Raw genomic sequence first — 22,306 nt, 5'->3', positions numbered from 1 at the left:
ACAGTCTAAGGTTCGTATTTTTATGAAGCTTAAAATTGTTACGTTAATTGTAAAGACTGTTGACCTTAATAAATAGTTATAATAAAAAAAAATATTTGTTTGAGTGCTCACCTCGCTATGCTTAGGTACCTGCAACAGACAATGGAAAAGTCAGTATAACACAACACGTATTGTTATTAATTTGCAATGTTTACAAAATAATATGAATGATCGTGACTGTCTCTTCGCTTATAAAATACAAGCTGTCGCACGCAACTCCATCCGTGCGGAATTAAAAAAATAATAAAGTAGCCTATGTATTCTTCCAAACTATGTTCTATATCTGTGAAAAATTTCATCAAGATCCGTTCAGCCGTTCTGGAGATACCTTCAAACAAACATTCATCCATAGAGACATTCTATTTCCTATTTACGTACAACTCAAGTATTTACTTTAAGTTATTTAATTCAATAGTTCACTTAAATAGAACATGTAATAAAGCATTATACCGTTTAAAGAACAAGTCGTAGTAGACATGTATTTTTGAAAAAAAAAACATTCTTTAAGGAAAAGGATTCTTCGACTTCACGGATCGGATCAAGTGGGATAAAAAGTGTGTTTCGAAAAAAAAACGTAAAAAGAAACAAAGTTGGATTCACAATCAGTTTGTGATTTAAAAAAAACAAAATCAATCTTACACGTGGCAGTCTAACCAGTATTCTAAAAGGAACTTGAAAAACTATATCACATATTCCGCAAGCATCTCATCCCATTTTAAATTGAAAACAGCCATTATTCTAGAGTTGTGCCATAACTGCCGGAGAGGGCGGCGCCGCGAAGCAGTGTGGCTGAGAAATGTGTTCCCAAACCGACCCGAAATGCTTTTCATATTTTATTTAGGATTACTTGGTCCCTTACTTTAATAAACACGGACTTCAAATTAATAAAAAAAAATAATTTCCATATTTAAGATATGAATTGAATGAAAGCTATTTCTGCATTTTTTTTCTCAATATTTAGAGGTTTAATTGAAAGTTTTTTTTAGATAAATTCTCGCATTTAATTTAAGAACCATGCGTTTTTTTTTTCCGCAATCTTTTGCGCATAATATTTGAAAAATAAACTGAATACGTCCTTATAACTGATCTCCTTTCAAATGTATGTCAATTGTTCAGAGCACAAGTTAACGAACGCGTTTCATACATACATACATACATACGTGTAAAAGCACAATGTTCAATGTCAATGTTATTTGTGATGGACGTTCCTCAAGGCCGTAAAACAAGCGAACATAATGTACGAAATAAACGAAAAATTTAATAGAGATGACATTATGACAGTATTGTAAGACAGTAACACTGGACTGGCATGAACTGCTTTGATTCACTGGTGTCAGTTAGAGTTTTCGCTGATTTTGAGCGTTACTGTCCTACTGTAATTTCGAGAGAAATACGTCCAGTTTTTTTGTAATAATCAAATAAGATATTAAATAAATGAGAACTATGTAATTTAAATTAATTTGAGGATATTTTTAAAATATAATAAATAATAATAAAAATAATATCGTGTCTTTTAAACTAACGTTTAAACGTAGTTAACGAAAATAATTGGTGGCTCAGGGGTTAAGCACTTGACTTGCAATTTGCAGATCCTGGGTTCGAATCCCGCCATGTACCAATGTGTTTTTCGATTTTCGATTTACATATGTACATTTATCCGACGTTCTTACGGTGAAGGAAAACATCGTGATGCAACCTGCACATATCTGAGAAGAAATTCAATGATATGTGTGAAGTCAACCAACCCGCACTTAGCCAGCGTGGTTGACTATGGCCTAGTCACCCCTAAAATTGGGGTAGGCTCCGAGCCCCTCGGTGGGGACGTATAGTGATCTGATGATGATGATGATGATGATGATGAACGAAAATAATTAAATAAGTGAGATAAAGCAAAATGTTAGAAATCTGCAAATTTAAAATTTGGATCACAATGAATTTTAAATCACTGTGGTTATCTAGGTTAGGAGGTTTTCCCTCAGGACGTAAAGAACCATTGAGGGAGCGATGACGTCACCGCATTTTACTCAATTTAAATATACCACTCCGTAATATAAAAAGGCAAATGCAAATTTACCAAACTTTATTTTCTCATAAGCAACGTTTGTATTCCCTAAAGTTATTTTATACGTCCTAGTTTTAATGCAATTTTACCTGTTTGGCATTATAAAATGTACCTATAATTAAATTTAAATTTATTCGATATCAAGTAATGTATTTAACGTAAACAAGTGAATCACATTTAATAAGCAAATAAGCAATGCAATTGTGGAAAATTTTGAAATTGGGGGCCGAAGTCGTAGTCGGCACAAAACGAGCGTGCACAAACAACACAAGAAAAAGTCAAGCGAGACATGTTTGTGTGCACTGCGACGTTGCCGCACCGTGCGACCGGCTTGCAGTCGGCCGTTGCCGCACTGTGCAGCCGCGTCGGAGCCGCAGCGGCGCCGCGCCGGACGCAATGCGGGTCGCGGGCGGCGGGCGCAAGCCATTCCCAGCCGCGCGGCCATCGGAACAGTCGCGCCCGCACTCGCAGCGGATACGCTACGTTTTATGCACCGTAACCAAATGACATGAATTATGACTTTCTGCCTCGACGTAGAAATGTTCATAAGTGAAGTGGAAAAGTACCCGGTGATATGGGACGCCAACTGCGAGGACAATAAGCACAAAAATAAGAAGCAGCGTGCATGGACTCATATCGCGCGAATGCTCATCACAGACTTTGATGATCTGCCGGAGAACGAGAAGGCAGAAGTCGGTGAGTAGCGATGGAGAGAATCGAACTTGTCTTAATCTCTTATGTTCATATGTATCGACTATCTTTGCCATATAGCAGAAGTAAATGCCTATTTGTGTAATTAAATAATACGAAAATAATCTATCACATTTATAAAAGATACAAGTTCTATCAACCCAAAGGCGTCTTTTGCTAATCCTCACAGGGCTAAAGTATACACAAATGTAGGACAAAAATGTCGCGACCTAAGAGCCTTGTCACATAAATAATCTCTACACAACGACTTAAATGTACGCCGACTACGACTTTGCTAAGCGACTTAGGCGAGCTATTACGTAAAACTTAATACAGCTCAGTAGGTGGAAACGAGGTGTGGCTCCCAGCCTACGACTGTTAATTAAATTTATAAATTACAAGCTGTCGGCTACGACTTTGTCCGCGTATAATTAAAAAACAGCTTACGTGACATTCCGGCGTTTATTGTATCTTTGTCCCCACATCCAGATCCGTTCTGCCATTCGTGAAATACGTTATAACAAAGTACTGAACATCCGTTCATCCAAGTTTTAGTATTTATTACATTTTCTTCTTATATCGAAAAAAGATAAAAATATACACCAAATTTAAATTACTAAATATAAAATTTTCATTCCTTTTATTTTTGAGTTTTATTACAATAATTATAAATACAGATTAACATCTATTTAAAATCTGCTAATGTTTAAAATATGCATTTAATTTGAGTAAATAAATGTTAATACTTTGTGGCAAAATATAATCTCCCTGAAAGAAAAACATCATAACGTCATGTACTCAAGTATTAGTTTATTTAATTTTGTCCATATTATTTTAGTACGTATGTTGATGTTACTACAATTTGATCCATTTTCCAGATAAAAAGCTGCAATGTAAATGGCGCAACATAAAGGATTCGTACGTTCGTGATCTAAGAAAGAAAGACGGCAAAAGGTACATGTACTCAAAATTCCTGACATTCCTCGACAACCGATACAAAAAACAAGCACAATCCGGCAGCGATGTGGATTCTAAAGAATGGAACGATGACGAAACAACTCCTAAACACAAAAGACTGGCCGGAAAACGAAAACGATTCGAAACATTGAGCGAATCAAACTGGGCGAGTGATTCTGAAGAAGTACCATCAACCATAGACAATCTTAAAAGACGACGTATACCAGAGAACAAAGATGATGAAGAAAGAAATAAAATAGATTTTGTCGAAACCCCTTTCCCCGATCCAAGCTGCAGCTATACTGTAGAAGACGAAGACAGATCGTTCTTCGATTCTCTTCTGCCAGCTGTTAGAGAGTTCAATGTCGATCAAAAATTAGAATTCCGCAGTGAAGTATTAAGACTTATCAAGGAGTTTAGACATAATAGATTAAAAACTACGTAGCAAACATTTATATAGTTTATTGTAATTATAAGGTCATTCCAGTTAGTAAATATTTTTAAAACGATGATATTTTTTTGACGTGAAATTAGCATAAACTTGTGGCTAGCGTTGCCTGGCGTCTGAATAAAGCCGGACATAGGTAGGCTTTTTTATTGCGTATCCGCCCAAAATAAACGGTTTACCGTCTTTTGTTAGACTTTTCCCAAACGAGAGTGTACATATTAATACTGAGACAAAATCCTAAATAATACAGGGTGTCAGACCTTTCTACCCAAATGTCCGGCCAAACTGGCTGGTCTGTCCGGCTAGTAGGCGATCTGGCAACCCTACTTGTGGCTGTATGTATGTATGTGGTAGCTGCATAAATTACCTCGAGAGATATCCGATTCGAGCAGACGTAAGTTAATTATCATAAAAAACTCGTAAAGTGCGTCAGGTCGTTAATTTAAAAAGTACAGTGTAATTATAATACATAATTAAAATTCAAAGCGATGAGGTCATTCCCCTACGTAAAAGTAACAAAGAATTAAAAAATAGTATGTGTTTTTAACTACGAATAACATAACCCGATTTTTTCGTTATGTGTAACTTAAATAGATGTCAGTAAAACAGAAGTTCCTACAATATAAACTTAGGTTGGCTAATAATCACTGCCGATAGTATTTTAATGCAGTTAAACACTATCCTTTTGTCAGTATGTTTATACATGAAATAACGAACGTATTAGATGTTTGGAATTTAAGTAGAGAAAGAACAAACAGTCTCTTAATAGCTACTAAAGAAAAACGTGGATGAATCTGTGAATAATCTTGTATTTAGGACAATAGAAATAACTAAAGCTATTTTACTATAATGTTTTCATCTCGATGTCTTATTCGTATTGTGTGTCAAATACTTTATAAAGTTAACTTTACAATAACAAATATTATTCAATACAAAAATAGATAGCGAACTTATTACGAGACTTTTACGTAACCGTATCCGACAAGATGTCAGGACTCGTTCACTCAGCAACAGCAACAAGTCATAATAACAATAAAATGTATACATCATTCTACGTTCACTCACAATGCAAACGACTATGGAGGTGCGGCAACGCGCGGGAAAGTAGCGCGCTGGCAACGCCGCGCGATCGATACAACCGACCCCGAGCGTGGCGGGAGAGCGGGAGAGCGGGAGGGCGCGGGCGCGGGCGCGGGGGCGGTGGGTTGACCCTTCCGATTACAACCGACATATCTATAGGTATCCATAGGTACACGTGTTGTTATGTCCGTGTAGACAGAGCACGTGCTGCGCTGACGTGTCCAAATTTTATCGTACATATGCACAACGAATTTATATCCACACTGCAATGTGAGTGGCATAAACATTTTACACTTTAAAGTATAGCTGACTGTTCATTTTTAGACATTTTAAGACATGCAAGGTGCAAAGCAGTAATGTAAGTTAAATAGCGCTATTTATTCGAACACGAATGCGCAATCACGTAAATGGAAAGTACATATCAATGATTCATGTAGTTTCCCACATTTAACAGAGTGTTTTCTTAAAATCACAAGTTACGTACGAGCAAATCAAGTACAAAATTTCAACATTTTTAATAAAATCCCCAAGGCAGCTGTAACGTTTTTGAAATGTTAAAAGCTTACAATTTCCACATTGTCCGTACTCCTGGCGGACACGGAATGTCTCCCGACATTCTGGGTCGATGGCAGTGAGAAATAAAATTGTAGCTTCAAAAATATAAGGCTATTCTAGCCTCTAAGACCGTAAGATTTAAAAGTTTACTGTACTACGAAAAAAAATATTATTCTAGTCTTTGAAATAGTGGACTTAGCTTCATGAGTTTTCACATTCGAAATACGAGACAAAAATATATAAAAAGCCCTTTTCTCTCTCTTTTTTTTAAATTATGATTTTTGTATAATTTCCGGTAACCCAATTGTTCCTTATAAAAAAAATAACATCAGGAAAACAAGGTATAATTTTCACCCGTCAATATGAATAGCGTTAAGCCGCGTTCACATTTGCCTGACGTGTTGTGTCGTGATGCGTCAGAAAGGTATCGGTCTCATACAATTAATATGGTTGCGTGCACACTTCTCTGACGCAGTGTGTCGTGATGGCTTGTGTCGTGTCGCGTCAGTAGCGATCCCGGTCCGCGTCAGTTGGGTGAGGTGCGGGGGACGGCGCAGCGACACGACACAGCGGGTCGGACTAGTGTGCACGCGCACGTGTCGTGTTGTGACGCGTCAGAAGGTATGGACGACGAGCTGATCGAGTACGTACGACAATATAAAGCGATTTATGATACAAAATGTAAACAATATAAGGATCAATCTATTAAAACTAAACTATCTTTTTGTATTTACTGGATGTATACAATATCTTCTTCTCTTTTTTTGTTTTATTAGAAGTGTTGCCAGTGCCAATAACTGCATATCTTCTTCATAATCTGAATCCGAATCGGATGATTCATGAAAAAACATTGCGAATGTGTAAACTCTCCGAGAGCTATAACGGAACTGATTAAAAATGCGTCATAACGCGTCACATAGATGTGAACAGTAGCCATCACGACAGAAAGCATCACGACACGACACGTCAGGCAAATGTGAATGCGGCTTTACACATCGTTTCGGACGGAAAAAAGTGAAACAGAGAATGTTTTGCAATACGAAGTATAGTTGTTTAGCAAACAGGTCGGCGTCAAGCTAGTATGTAGCTACATCACCCTGTGTAACCTGTCTAAAACAAGTTACCATGAGAATGTTTTTGCAGCTATGTAGACTTACTACGTCTTTATGAAGATGACCATCAAGTCTTAACGCAGAGGAGAAGTATCAGGGGTGTAAAAACAGTATGTATTTATTAATCGAAGTGACGCAAAGAAGATATAACCTTGGGTTTCCTTTGCCAACTGTGGAGTACCACATTAAAAGCTCTATAATATTTTTAACAAATACAAAATATTATTTTTTATGTAAATACAGATAAATAATATAAAAATGTTTCCACCGCTCATCAGTTTCACCGTTTAAGGTGATTTTTTTGCACCTTGATGAATAAAAATATATAAAATTTTATTATTGTGTATCACACGAAATCAATCTTGGTGTCTGAACGGTGTTTTGCAAGTCATTTTATAAATATTGGGACATGATCTTAAAGCAAGTTCCGACAAAAGAAGACGCTTTATCAAACATTATATTTTTGATAAAAGAATATATAGACATATTTAATGACTCATTGCTATTTTGTCTCGAAGCATTTTGTCGGTTGTAATGACGCGGAAATAATATAAATTGAAGAGTGATTATTTATAAAAAAAAAACAATTCAAAATTTGTAGTCGGTCGAACTTTATTGCTTTTCAATTAACTTGCCATCCGATATGAATAAAGACACTTTCACATTATAGTCAGTGCAGGAAAACTGTGTCGTAACGTAAAGAGAAATGGCCACTCCCTCCTCTATCTGAAGATTGGAGTGGCAGGCAGCCATAAAAGTAAACTACCACTAAAATGAACTCTGATAGTACAGCAACGGCTAATTGTAGGGTGTAGCCTGACTAGGCAATGCTATATCATGCTATATAAAAATCATTTCTTTTTTAAAATAATGAAAACACTAGTATTCAATACGAACAGGCCTGATGTTGTGAACGTGATTCGATAAACCAAAGCTTATCCTATCAAAGTTTACCGAATTCATCCGTGAACTAAAACCGTTGGTCGAAACTAGTGGACGCTTAGTTGCTGTTACTTTCCAGAACCATCTATAATATAAAAATTAACTACATAAGAATTTTTACATAAATCCAAACCCATCAAAAATTGCTAAAATTATATACAGTCAAAACCGTTTATAGCGGCATCGTTTAGAACAACATACCGGTTAAATTGACCAAAATCCAAGGTCCTGGCTGAATGTTATTACATATTATCTTTCCTATTAATACCTGTCACCGGTTGTTACAACTATCGGTTTTTACGACTCAATATGAGTAGTCCCTTCGATGTCGTTATAACAGATTTTGACTGTATTTAATAGTGGATAAGTTTATCGTGTTTGCTCGCTGTGATTTGTAAAGGCAAGTGGAAGCGCGATCTTTACCAAGTCAAAGTCAATGTCGTGCGAGCGATTGCCTCGCTTCGTAACTCGGAATGAGCTCACGCGACATTTTTGTGCAATTTACATTACCCGGCCTCGCGAAATTGTTTCAGACGCTATGACTATTTTATACAGTTATAGAAAAAACCATTATATGCTCTAGGATTTATTTCTAAAAAACTTCATAAAAAAGGGCAACAACAGCAGTAATGTTACCATTTGTTAGGAAAGAAGTACATTTTTTTTATTTTAGTGTAACTGTAATTGTTCAAAATTATGTAATTTATCTTTAGTTTTTTTATTCGTCCTTTCGAATGAAGTTTTTAAAATTATCGCACGAGATTCCAACTTCATTAAAGTACTTAAATAAAAAAAAAAAAAACGTCAACTATCCAACTGACGGAGTAACCAGCGGCGTAAAAGTTTTTAACAGTTTTATTTCTTCGCTTTAGTTTTAATTAAAGACCAAGGTAAAAGCTCCGTTCTACTTTAACACAAGACGTTTATTACTTTTTTAAAGTTCGTCCTAAACTTGTCTCTATATTTCAAGTACTTATCGTTAAAAATAACGTAATTAAGGAGTATTTCTTTGTTTCTTTTTATATTATAAGATAAGCAGGCGGCAACTTAAATTTGCCAAAATAGTGAAGCGACCGATGGCCATTAATAAATCTGAAATTGCAGCTACCTTTATCAACGAAGAAGGGGACGTACAGAAGACATTTTCCAATCCTATGTGTCTCCTCTGCCGCTAAATGCACTTCCCCTTCCCATCGTTACTTTATAAGAATATAAGGTGGGAAGGTAACGTGGACTAAAATTGGGCATCCGTCACGCACACACTCATTAGACTGTACGGAATTGCTTCACTTCAAGCCTATCCTACGTGTGGTCTTGATATTTTACCGTTTTGTTCTACATTTAATTACCTATTCTAGTACATTTAAATTTCGAACACTGGTTAAAAAGTGCATTTCAATTTTTGCATCCTTTACAACAAAGATTATTTTATTTGTTTGGATCAAATATTTGGCAAACGCAATTCTGGGAAGTATGCCAAATTAAAAATTGAATTTGGAAAATTCTCGTATTCTTCAGAAATTGTATATACACTTTGTCATAGACAGTGAAGGGCTTTTTTCACGTAGAATATTTTTCCCCATTATTCTTTCTGCAATGACATACATCTATTTTCCATCGTTTAATGCAAACCGAAGACACAAACTTACAATTAACGTCAAAGTAATCTGAAATACGAAATGACACGTGAATAAAAATCTATTTTATAACAAACTAATATTATAAAGAGGTTTTTGCATAGGCTAACTACTAAGCGGATTTGAAATATTCTTTCACTGTTGGTAAGGTATCCCCGGGTGACATAAGCTATATTGGTAGATTTTTATTTAATTTTCATGCGAACAATTGGTATTTAAAATAAGCATACAAATAATTTAGTTATCTGCTACATCTGATATTTTTGATATTCCTTAGCAGAGTAATGCATTAGTTAACTTGCAGCAAAACCATGATTGAATCTTGTTAGTTTAACAAGAAATCTTCTGGACGTACATTAGCCGAGTAACATGAGAGGTGAGGCATTATTTTTCTACCACTGTTAAACATGTCTACAAAGATATCGTTGTCTCTGTTTTCTCAAATAAAAAGAGAGTGATATCAATATGGTTTTTATATAATAATGTCGATGTAGAAATCAACAGAATGCGCGTAATGTTTGAAACGTCTATCTCAACGTCAGTTACGAAACCTTACAATTTGTTATTCGTCATGGATTCATTCGAGGAATTGTGCTTACTTAATATTTCACTAACTGTTAAGAGGTTTCGAGTTCGAGCATCCGATGACGTGTTTGTTTTTGATGAAAACTCACACTCAGCTTTTAGAATTTCTTTTTAAACGTGTTGTAGTGATGTTTAATTTAAGATAACTTTGAAATCATCGATTGATCGTCCGTTAAGTATACATTTATAAATGACGTATAGTAATCGTCAAAATATATTTTACTAGCTGTCGCCCGCGACTCTGTCCGCAAGGAATTAAAAAAAACACCAAAACAAAAAATCACAAGACAAATTTCATCAAGATCCGTTGAACCGTTCCGCATGACCGATGACCTTGGACCGCCAAGATATTTGAAAAGAGCTATATCTGAATGCAACTTTCTAGGTCTAAAGTGTTTTTTTCATTCGCACATTATCTTGAATCTTACTATAGTTAAGGAACGAATTCTTGAAAATCCCTACTAATTACAATTTCCATACAGAAGTTTATGACTAATACTTTCTGATTTACAGTAAATCTTACTAATTAGTAACATTATATTACTAATATATAAAAGAAAGTCGTGTTAGTTACACTATTTATAACTCAAGATCGGTCGAACTGATTTAGCTGAAAATTGATGGGGAGGTAGCTTAGAACTAAGAGACGGACATAGGAACTTTTTTATCTTGTGTGCATTTTTTTTATTCAGCGCGGACGGAGTTGCGAGTAAAAGCTAGTTCCTAATATTATAAATGCGAACGTTTAGATGGATGGATGTTTGTTTGAAGGTATCTTCAGAAGGGTTCAACAGATCTTGATGAAATTTGGCATAGATTTAGATCATATTCTGAAAGAACACATAGGCTACTTATTATAGTTTTGTTATAATTGCGCGCGGACGGAGTCGCGGGCGACAGTTAGTTTTACATAATAAAGTAAAATATTTTAGTTGAGGTAGGTTAATTTTATGTAATCGTGTTATTGCCAAATTAAGTCGAACAGTAATTATATACATAAAAAGCCGATAACTTCAAGGTTACTAGAAATAAAGTACTACATTAAGTATACTAGTACTTCATTTAAATATTCATTACTTGTAACACGGATATGTTAAAAATATGTTAAAACACTTTGCAGACTGTCAAACTTTAAGCCAAATTATTTGTTGAATTTTAGATACAGTATGACTAAGTTTTTGTCCATATATTAAAGAGTAGCTGTTGCCCGAAAATCCGTCCGCGCGAAGTTAATAAAAAAATGGTAGACTATTTGATCTTCCAAACTTTGTAACTCAAGATCGGTCGAACTGATTTAGCTGAAAATTGATGGGGAGGTAGCTTAGAACTAGGAGACGGGCATAGGAACTTTTTTATCTTGTGTGCATTTTTTTTTTCGCGCGGACGGAGTCGCGGTTAAAAGCTAGCTTATAATATTAGGAAGATGTTTGGTGATTAGCTATGTTTCAACCTAGCCCTCGCTCAGAATAACGTAATACATACATAATACTAATATATTATAAATGCGAATGTTTAGATGTATGGATGTTTGTTACAAGGTATCGCTAGAACAGCGGCATGGATCGTACTGAAATTCAGCATATATCTATATATATAAAAGAAAGTCGTGTTAGTTACACTATTTATAACTCAAGAACGGCTGAATCGATTTGACTGAAAATTGGTGGGCAGGTAGCTTAGAACCAGGAAACGGACATAGGATAATTTTTACCCCGTTTTCTATTTTTTATTCCGCGCGGACGGAGTCGCGGGTAAAAGCTAGTATAGGATATACTCTGAAAGAACACATAGGCTACTGATTACGTTGTTTTAACGCGCAGAGTCGCGGGCGACATCTATTTGTAAATTTTACGTACAATACTACAATAATTTAATGGAAAAGGATTTTTTGTACAGTATTTTATTAAGGTTACTTTGGTAAACCCCAACATCCATCACTCTAGTGTTGATTGATGAGGACTTTGCGGCGGATACAGTAAATGAGGCCCCAAACACCGGCTACGTTTTTGTTTGCATGTTTTGATGATGATTGCATGAAATCACTCTATCATTATTCTTTTATAATGACTGTACAGGTACAGCATTATGTAAATATATACATTCATTATATACCTTATGTTTAAAAAAGAAATTATAGTGAGATACGAACTTGTTTTTGACTAATTTAAAACAACATTACTCTCCTAGAAGTCAGGTATTTTCTTGGCATCACTTACTCTGTTTACGACACAACTGATTTACTTTAGTACCATAATGTTTCTCAGTTCCGAATTCCGGAGGAAAGCAAAATAAGATTTTTGAATTCTATGTTATAACAAATTGGTTTTTACCACGTCAATATAAGGTCAGCAATTTGAGCTAACAGGTTATAATGAAATTAACGTACCTATGAAATATAACATTTTTCGGAAATTTCTGGACCAAACTATAATATATCAAAGATCTTTAATCATCTATTAAGATACTTTATCCACCCCATAACACTGGTATGTCGTGATGTTACGCACGCGTTTGAGCAAAAAAGACAATAGTTGGAAGTTGGCCATTGCACGGTGACGCAAGGCTCGTGCAGTGGGGCGTCCGTAATATAATAAATAATGACAGGAGAGGAGCGGCAACGTCGGGCGCCGGGCCTAGCGGGGTGGCAACGCGATCGATGCTCTCAACAATATTATGAAATATATTTGTAAGTATGTAACTAGTGTGAAAAAAAACAAGAAGCACTGTTGATACCACAATGACACTCTGAAAAATAATACTAATTAAATTAAACCTCATCCGTTGAAATCGGTTCAGGTGCTTAGGTTACAGCGATCAAAATGGAAATAAGATGGTGAAAAACCTCATCAGTTGAATAATTATAACTATTTGACTCGTTATCTATCTAAATTAACTAATATGCTATAATATCTTTAAGGTTTAACAATTTTGCAATTCCTTACATATGACTCTCGATTCAATTCTTCAGATTATTTAAGTTTTTTTTGTTACAAGAGATGGAGGCAAACGAGCGATGAATACCGAGGTGATATTGACGTCCATGGTTATCCGCAATACCAGAAGAACTGCAGATGCGTTACATAGCGTAACATCTTTCAATGCGGATTGACCACTCAGTTTATAAACAGTAATGTTTCAGCAAAAAAAATAACAAAAAAAAACATATGAAATAGGCAGAATTTGGTTCCCTAACAAGAGAAATTTGCGACGTCTCCGGCGCTATGGGATGAGCAGTCTCTCCGCCTCAGTACTCATTCAGAGTGCCGGCGGGCGCGGGTGCTAACGCGGGCGCGTGTAAATCAAAATGTATGCAGACGCCATTTGCGTTCACAGTGCTCCCGCGAGCTGCGCGTCTTCATGAGGCGGGCGCGGGCGCGCGTGGCGCGGGAGTTTCTAATGGCTCAGTCCGCCCGTATCGTTCACAGTGATATAGCGTCTGTTAGGCGACTACGCGTGTGGTTCTAAACCATTTTGATTCACCCGCCGAAGCGTCGTCAATCGTCATGGATATCAATACTGAAGAATTTATATCTGCAATACAACATCGCACTGCTATTTGGCAAAGCAAACATCTGCAACATTTAATAGTAATAAATCAGCGTATAATACATAAAATTCTCCAAAATTTTCTCTTCCTTTATTTAAATCGTGTGTGCCACACTTCATATATTGAAATTTCCATTTCAAGTATGAATTTTCCATTAATAAAAACAAATCTTCATCCATGTCTTCTAAATACGTAGCAAAGTTTGAGAACGACCTATCACATGTGCAATGACACTCCTAGCTCGATCGCCACTGTGAATACGCAGACGCCAAGACCCGAGCGCCCGCGCCCGCCACCGCACCCGCTAGTGCAGTCTGAATAGTACCTTAGCGTACCAAGGCGCGGGCGCCTATACGGACTCCGTATTAATTCTATGAACCATATTCTCTCAGTACAGTCCTATTTCACCTTTCTGGCATCTACAATTATCTACAACCAATAATTTAATTAAGTGTATATTTGTTTATAACGTTCCTCTATCAACGTTGACCTTTCTCGTACATCTTAACGTAAACAAGTACATTGAATTGCAAAAGGCATAATAATTCATAATAAACACGAGATATAACTATAAAGAGTTATTACGTATTGTACATATGTACAGCACGTGTATAAATAACGCGACTATATTATATATTTTACGACTAATATTGTAGAAGTATAGAACTTTTGTACGGTTGAGAATAGCACGAAGTTTATTACAGCCGTGAAACATTACTGTATTGTTCCGCGAACGTACCAGTCGCCGACCGAATTACTGTACAGTTACTGCCAGGGCTGGCACTTCTCAGAATAAGTAGTAATTAAATAAGAGACACACTTAGGACATGATCGATGAGGAAGTTTGCATAATGATGATGCAAATTGGAAGTTAAGGCTTTGCTCCACATACGTGAATATATATACTTCGAAATATCATGATTTGTTTATTGTTTCTTTGATTTAATAAAACATTAAAAAGAGGCGGAGGCGTTAGGCGTAATTTTGCTTGAACCCATTTAGTATCTAGTCATGTCCGATTGGAACAAAGTTTTTGAGTCCAAAAATCATCGATGCCTATTTGACAACCCCAGTTTCAGAGAGTCAGCAACTCGATTTGGCAGCTCGCGGCCAACGGGCACCGGGCACGGACATCGGGACCCCGTTCACATCGTGTTGACGTATTTTTTGCGATGCAGCGGCCAATTAACTGCAAAATCAAAATTACGAAAACCGGTCCGAGGTTGGCTTAATTGGTCGGAGCGCGGACCGTTACCGAATGCAACATTTTTAACGAAGGAAAAATTATTAAATTGGATACGTTGTAGCGTGGCTCCACTCCATTTACGCGGAGAACTTACCCGCCCAGAGTCGAGCATTGGCAAACGAGCCTGTGTTGGCGGGCGCACGGAGCGGCAACGCGCCGTGTTGTGCGGTGCTCGGTGCGGCGCGGTGGCGGGCCGGCAACGTCGCATTGCCATTTCACCGCGTCTCTGTACGCATACCCGTGAGATCAGCTGGCCTGTGCTCTTTACGTACATACCTATATCTTGTACTGTTTATCGCTAAGAGATAAAAATAAAACGATTTGATGACAATTTGATATTTAAATACATAAATCTAGTAAATCTTATCATGATACAATGACACGTAACAACAAAGACGTTTGCAATAACAAATCATGTTGATATATATGTATTGTAATGTAGATAAATATATGCAGGACATAAAATTTATAATATTGATGTAAGAGAAATGTATATTTTACAAATCACGGCTAACGCTTTTGTTACTAAGCTTACTTTCTTTTTTTTATAATAAAAGGCAAACGAGGAGTGAATCGCCTAAAACTAATTGATCCGATGCCCATAGACACGCAACACCAGAGGAACCGTAGATGGGTTGCCGGCTTTTAAAACGAGCAGCGCCATTAGAATCATAGATGCGTAGATATAGTGTAGATGCCTTATCTGGAGCACAAAACTGGCAAGTAAAAAGGCCTTGTTTGTGGTAAAATTTCCCAGTATTGTCATTTACAATACAACTTAAAAAGTCAATCGTATACAACCTTTTTCTGATGTTTATTTTTAAGTTTAATATTGTATTTAGTCATAACAAATTAATAACTTTATAACAAAAACAAAGTACAATTTTGTGTTTAAATTTGTTTTTAACATTTTAATATACTATTTAGTTTCATTTATTTTTTAATTTTTTATCTTTGTACACTGCATTTTCCTGAATTTAGGAAACATTTTTATTACAATAGTTTACATTTACGTCACTTAAATGATATTTCAAATATCTTCTTACGATTAAACGAAGCCAAACTGGTATAAAACACTCCATCTGTAATATGTATATATATATATATATATATATATATACATATATATATATATATATATATATATATATATCTACTGTGTACCATATATTTATCTCAATATACATTCATACAGACAGTAAAGTTAAATCTAAAAAGACTTTTACTACCGATCTTTCTGAAGGTCTTTGAAGAAATTATAACGATATTAAAATAAAAGCAAACTCAGAGTATTTCACTGTTTCAACCTCCCAGAAAAATACACCAACGAATATTTCTCGTTCCATATCTTTGTCTAACTTCAACTGATCTGATAAAAAGAATCTTTTGATGTTTTATTCAGTTCCGAAACGAAAAAAAAGATTGAAAGCTTTTTCAGTGGAATATAACTGCTACAACGTAATTGCTGTAATGAAAATGACATTTAATTTTTTTTTCACGATCCCCCGATATTCAGTCGACTTGCAACGAAATGGCTTCAATTGAAAGGTTTTTTTATTATTAATCAACTGTTATTTGAATAGTGAAGTCGCTTAAAGACTGCTTTATGATTGACGTCGTTATTATCTAGTCTTGTAATTTTCGACGATTTCTTCAGTCTGATCTCTGGAATGTTTTACCAAATCTACTTTCGCCATGTCGTTGTATGTTTCAATATAACATATTAACATTATTTTGTAATGTAAACTCAGTCTTAAAATAGTCGCTAAGGGTCTATTTAAGTAACACCTGAATGAGTCGATGATTCGTTAATATTACACAGATATATTATATTTAAAAATATAAAACATACTGTCGCCCGCAACTTCGTCCTCGCGGTATTTAAAAAAAACTTTATTAGTAGCTTATGTGTTCTTCCAAACTATGTTCTACATCTAAATTTCGGCGAGATCCATGCAGCCTTTCTGGAGATACCTCCATACAACAAATACAAACATTCATCCATCCATCGATTCAAACATTCGCATTTATAATATTAGTAAGATGTATACATTACGTTATACTGAGCGAGGGCTAGCTTGGAACAAAATCTCAATAAACGAATAGCATTTAAAAGTGGCGCAATAAAATAAAAGGATAGGCAGGGAGGTATGAGAATACAGGTTTTACGGCCAATTACAATCGTCCATTTGGACCATTCACCACCAACTTCCGACCAACCGAGTCTCCTTGACCTAAATAAAATTGTATTTTACGCGGGAAATTGTGCGAAATCTGTATGCGACAGACGCGAAACCTCAAATTGTCTGTGCAATGCAAAATATTGTACGAAACATTCCAACTCGAGTAAACTTTATTACCGTTGGTTTCCAAGACTAAAATCTCTTTACAAAACATATCGTCATCCCAGTAATTTATCTGATAAAACAGATATAACAAACAATACCTATATTTCTAGTTAAGGAGATTTGGTCTCAGAAACATTCGGTTAGTTAGGTATAGCTGAATTAATATTATTACTACGTTGTTATATATTTAAATGAAGTCATTAATTAAAAAATATAATACATTGTAAAAATAAACTTATTTTGGGAATTAAAAACAAAATAGACCAGCATTATCAGGTAGACAGACAACAAGGACCTGTTTATTTCACTTAAATGTAACCAAGATTATCAAGATTACTTAAAAATAATTACATCCAGGTAAAAAACCTTCAATTATACCAAAATATACATTCTTTGTTCACAATAGTTAATAATACATTTGTAACAAAACTCATAGAATACAAGACAATGTTTGCCATAGACCCGTAGACAACAATTATAAACATAAAACAAGATATTTACAAAAGGTATTCAGGTCGACTTCACAAAAGCTTCGAGCTGGGGACGGATCAAGTGATATTTTTATTCAAATCAATAGGCATTCAGGCCGGACAGTTTTCCTAGAATATCCAAATAAGGTCTAGTATAAATATCAGTCAGGGGGCCTAGCACGAATATTAGCATGAATGTATTCTTAACGTTATCGACAAAATTTGTATTAGATTTAGAAAGAAATCACAGACAAATGAAATATTTTGTTGATGACGTTTCGAATACTTTCTCGCATTTCGTGCTAGACCCTCTAGATCTATTCTATCTAGGAATTGTGTCAGATTAAAAAGAATGAACATTGATATATATTCTAGTAAAGTAATTTCAATAATATAAGCTATAAAATAATCTAGATTCGATATTATGGCCTTTGATAAATTATAAAAAAACTTACATTTTAACTACTGTAGTTACGAATGTCATACGCAATGCCGTATCCTACGCGAGTCTGCAGTACATCAAGGCCGTGCAAAGGTTGTAATCCAGTTTAATAATTTAAAGTCGACTGAACGTAGTTATTAGGGTACACGTTCGTTAAAATACAAGCTCTCGTTCAGAAATAAAAACATATTTTCTACTTAAAAACAATACAATGGACTGGCTATAAGACTTAGTATTTTGTGCCTATTTGAGATTAACCATTTTGGCGCTGTGGGTAGTGGGTTGTAGCGGTGGTGTGGATTCAAACTAATAATTTACATAGAATTAACTGTCACGTAACATCAACAAGCGCGTTTAAATCGGAACGAAGTCAAAAGCTGTCATTTCCAAGCAATAACCTATCCTTTTATAGAGTTCAATGGACACTATTTATACATGTAAAAGTATCATAAGTGTTTCCTAAACGGATAGTCTAATTGCCAACTCAGAATCGTTCATTGGTTGTGGTCCATTACCAATATGGTAACTTAAAGTTTGTTCGATATTGCATTAATCTTACTAATATTATAAATGCGAAAGTTTAGATGGATGTTTGTTAAAAGGTATCTCCAGAACGGTTCAACGTATCTTGATGAAATTTGCCACAGATGACTACTTATTGAGTATTTTTTAATTACGCCTGGACGGAGTCGCGGGCGACAGCTAGTAGTTTATATTTTCAAGCTGAGGTCAGCAATACAGGGCGCGGGAAGTAAGGCAGACATAGTCGGGGATATTTTGAGCGCGTGTCGGTCGGTCTAATGAAAAATCGATGACCCGACAACGTTACTGGGCCGATATTACCAGTCGTTTTATAACATATTGTTTTATTATAGTTTAAAACTCGTTTCTGCCCGACTAGTACAGGTAAAATATTTTTCTTTACATCAGCAAAAACACATTACCCTCATGTAATCTGAGTTATAGATGCGAAATGTCTAGATGTTTGGACAGACGGATAAATCGATAACAGTTTGGAAAAGTGCATCTTAGTAATGTTATAAATGCGAATGTTTGGATGGATGGATGTTTGTTAGAAAGAATCTCCAGAATCGGTTGCATTGAACTCGCTGAAATTTGGCATAGTTATATTAATTCGATGTAGACGGAGATTCGAGATTTTTTTAACTCCACGCAGTCGAAGTCGCGGTCTACGGCTAGTAGGGCGGATAAATGCTGTTTTATGCAGTCGGTCGTTTAGTGAGTAAAGTTGAATTCAATAGAAATGGGAAAATTATAAAAAACCTATCGAAACACCTTTTATCACAGACTTATTAAAAAACAGACATGTTTGTATTATTAATTTAAATACTAAAATTTTCCAAAATATATTCTTAGACAAAAAATGTCAATCTCAGCTAATGAAATGTGTAATTTTAATTTCTCATTTTCATTGAATAGGACTATAGAAATAGATAAGTAAGTGTATCACAGATTATAAATGTACACGTCAGCTAAACCATATTGTATTGAAATTACATATTTCCAGGAATGTCTGGCTCCGCATCCCGTCTGATTCATTTGACAAGAACGAGGTGCAAAGAATTTATTTTTGTTATGATGCGTTCATTTTATCGATTGCTTCAAGAAGAATAGTTTTAAAATTAACATTTGTTTTTTTTTTGAAAACTTGTTTTTTGTGTACGATACTACTTTTGATTTTAGCTTCAAAAGACTAGAGAAATCAAGATAAAGTTATTTGCTATAGAAAGGTTAGGTTTCTATTGGGTAAATAGTTTTGTTAAACAGTTGAATAGTTTTTGAGGTTATCCAGACGAATTTAACATCTTTGTAGTCTAATCTTAGTACTCTTAAACAAGATTTAGGCTAAGCGCAGTCTGCACTTGGCAATCTGAAGCCCAGTTAAACTGTAAATGCCTCTTTAAGGCAAACAAGTCTAATCTTTTCTCTCTGTAATACATAGGTATTACATTTTTCATAATCTTACTAATATTATAAATGCGATTGTTTGGATAGATGGATGGATGTTTGTTAGAAGGTATCTGTAGAACGGCTTAACAGATCTCGATGAAATTTAGCATAGATTTAGAACATATAGGTTTCTAATTATTATTTTTATTCCGCGCGGACAGTGTCGCGGGCGACTGCTAGTTTGTAAATATATAAATTAATACATAGGTAAAGTATAAATTCGCAACATATAGTTGAGAGCGAGACGAGGCGAGTAGAGAGGCGGCGGCCATGGCGAGAGCTACTGCCAAGGTTTTTGTTTCCATTCAAAACTTTAGCCGCGACCCACTTTATAATAATAAACTTTTACCAATCGGATAATCGATATTATTGTTCTATTTACATCATATTGATACTTGAAATTTATGCAAAAATTTTATAACTAAACTGTGGTAGGCAATTATTGATTAGATATACTACACATATAGAACTTAATGTGTGCGTTTTTAGACAGGAATAAAATAAGCCGTAAAAATCATTTAAGTTAGAATTAAATAACATGGATTATATAAACCTATAACTGTTTTCAATGCATTTTTTGTGAATGTTTATAAAAAAATACAGAAAACACATATCAAATAATTATTAATCAAAAATTATGACTTCGTTCGCTGGTAATTAAAAAAAAACTTAGTAAGTAGCCTATGTATACTTCCAGACACCGTTCTATATCTATACTATACCTAATTTCATCCAGATGCATGCAGCCTGGAGATACTTCCTAACAAATATGCATACATCTAAACTTTCGCATTTATAATATAAGTAAATTAACAAACTGTCACGATCAGAGCCTTTAGTTGGTCTCATACTAAACCTACACTAAGGGGGATTATTTAACGACTCTGTTAGTTACAAGTGTAAAATAATATAAGGTCGTAAAAAGTATGTTATTTTGATTAGAACATTTTATTTTAAGCACGTTATCACACTATGAGTAATGTCGAAAATGACGCAATCGTTGCGTTGCCAAAAGCGAGTGATCAATATTTGGTTGTTGTCGACGTCGTGACCTGGACACGTGGAGCAATCGCTCGTACCGGAGCACCCGGGGCGACGACCCGGCAACCTCCGGAATTTACTTAAAATATAGCTTTCCTTGTACTCTATATATTATTTTACTGTCAAAAAACTATATCTAAATATGTTTTTTTTTCTCGAATTATGTTGTTTATATAAAAATAAATAAAAAGACGAGAAGTCTATTATTTGAATTAAAATAAGTATCAAGATGTATTAAAACAAACTTTTTCATTTATCCATTTTATGTAAGCTTTTTACGTTGAAATTTAAAAGTAGACGAATAAAAAAGTTCTCCCCTGTACCTATGACCGCCAGACGTATCCGGGTGTGAAATTAGTATGTAACTCTAAAGGATTGTTTACTAGCGGTACGAGATAAAAGGGGGCGTCGACCCACATGTTTAGCCATTTTATTATGGCAGTCTACATCGCAACATATATGTAGTGCATCCTAAATGCAATATACATAAGGTTGTTATTCGAGTGTCGTTTAACTTTTTGTTCAAGGTTATTGGAGTGGTGCGGAATTTTTACGATAAAATTAATTAGCATTGTGGATATGCTCGATGACGTCATCTTTTAGTACATTTTATTGGAAGTTAACGTGATGTAAATAAACTTTATTAAAGTATTTCGTCTTAGATCATACATTTGCTTCTCAAAGTTCTAGTACTGCTCCACATATATAGCTAAACATATATAGATAGACATTTCATAACAATCCTATTTGAATATAAGCCCAATCATACTAATCTTATTAATATTATAAATGCGAATGTTTAGATGGATGTTTGTTTAAAGGTATCGCCAGAACGTCTCAACGAATCTTGATGAAATTTAGCACATATGTAGAACGTATTCTGGAAGAACAACATAGGGCTACTTGTAACTCGTAAACGTAGTCATATAGTTTTGAACTTAGCATATTTTGTCTTAAATATAACTTTTGCGATTTTGCTTTATTTTTACTATTGTAAAATTTAATATATTTTTAAATAATTTTAATTTTTTTTAACTATATACTGTATAATTTAAAAAAAATTTCAACTCAATGAATGTTTAACGTTTAACGATCCGAAATCTCAGAGTCCTTAAGCCATACATAAGGACTCTT

The 22,306-nt window shown here is 35.0% G+C and overlaps 2 protein-coding genes across 3 annotated transcripts in view; one reads left to right on the top strand and one right to left on the bottom strand.

The window, feature by feature from the left end:
• Positions 1-22,306, bottom strand: part of LOC123722192 (nuclear receptor corepressor 1) — a 96,610-nt gene that overhangs the window by 66,530 nt on the left and 7,774 nt on the right. Inside the window, exon 3 of one of the 2 annotated variants that reach the window (XM_045683256.1) lies at positions 112-129. The exons of the other annotated variant lie outside the window; for it this stretch is intronic. Coding sequence (XP_045539212.1) covers positions 112-129 — 18 coding nt within the window. The remainder of the gene's footprint in view (positions 1-111; positions 130-22,306) is intronic. 2 annotated transcript variants of the gene reach the window in all.
• On the top strand, positions 2,503-4,214 carry LOC106712994. The gene is made up of 2 exons (XM_014505692.2): positions 2,503-2,797; positions 3,670-4,214. The coding sequence occupies exons 1-2, from the start codon at positions 2,617-2,619 to the stop codon at positions 4,191-4,193; spliced, it is 705 nt and encodes a 234-aa protein (XP_014361178.2). The 5' UTR covers positions 2,503-2,616; the 3' UTR covers positions 4,194-4,214.

The sequence above is a fragment of the Papilio machaon genome, chromosome 21, assembly GCF_912999745.1.
Source record: "Papilio machaon chromosome 21, ilPapMach1.1, whole genome shotgun sequence".
Lineage (NCBI taxonomy): Eukaryota > Metazoa > Arthropoda > Insecta > Lepidoptera > Papilionidae > Papilio > Papilio machaon.
The sequence above is the reverse complement of the archived record's forward strand: the minus strand, read 5'-3'. Positions and strand labels throughout refer to the sequence as shown.

Excerpts from the sequence above, each read along its gene's own strand:
- LOC106712994 (XM_014505692.2), top strand. The coding sequence starts at position 2,617 with ATGACTTTCTGCCTCGACGTAGAAATGTTCATAAGTGAAGTGGAAAAG. Across the intron at positions 2,798-3,669 it reads GAACGAGAAGGCAGAAGTCG|ATAAAAAGCTGCAATGTAAA; the intron begins GTGAGTAGCGAT and ends TCCATTTTCCAG.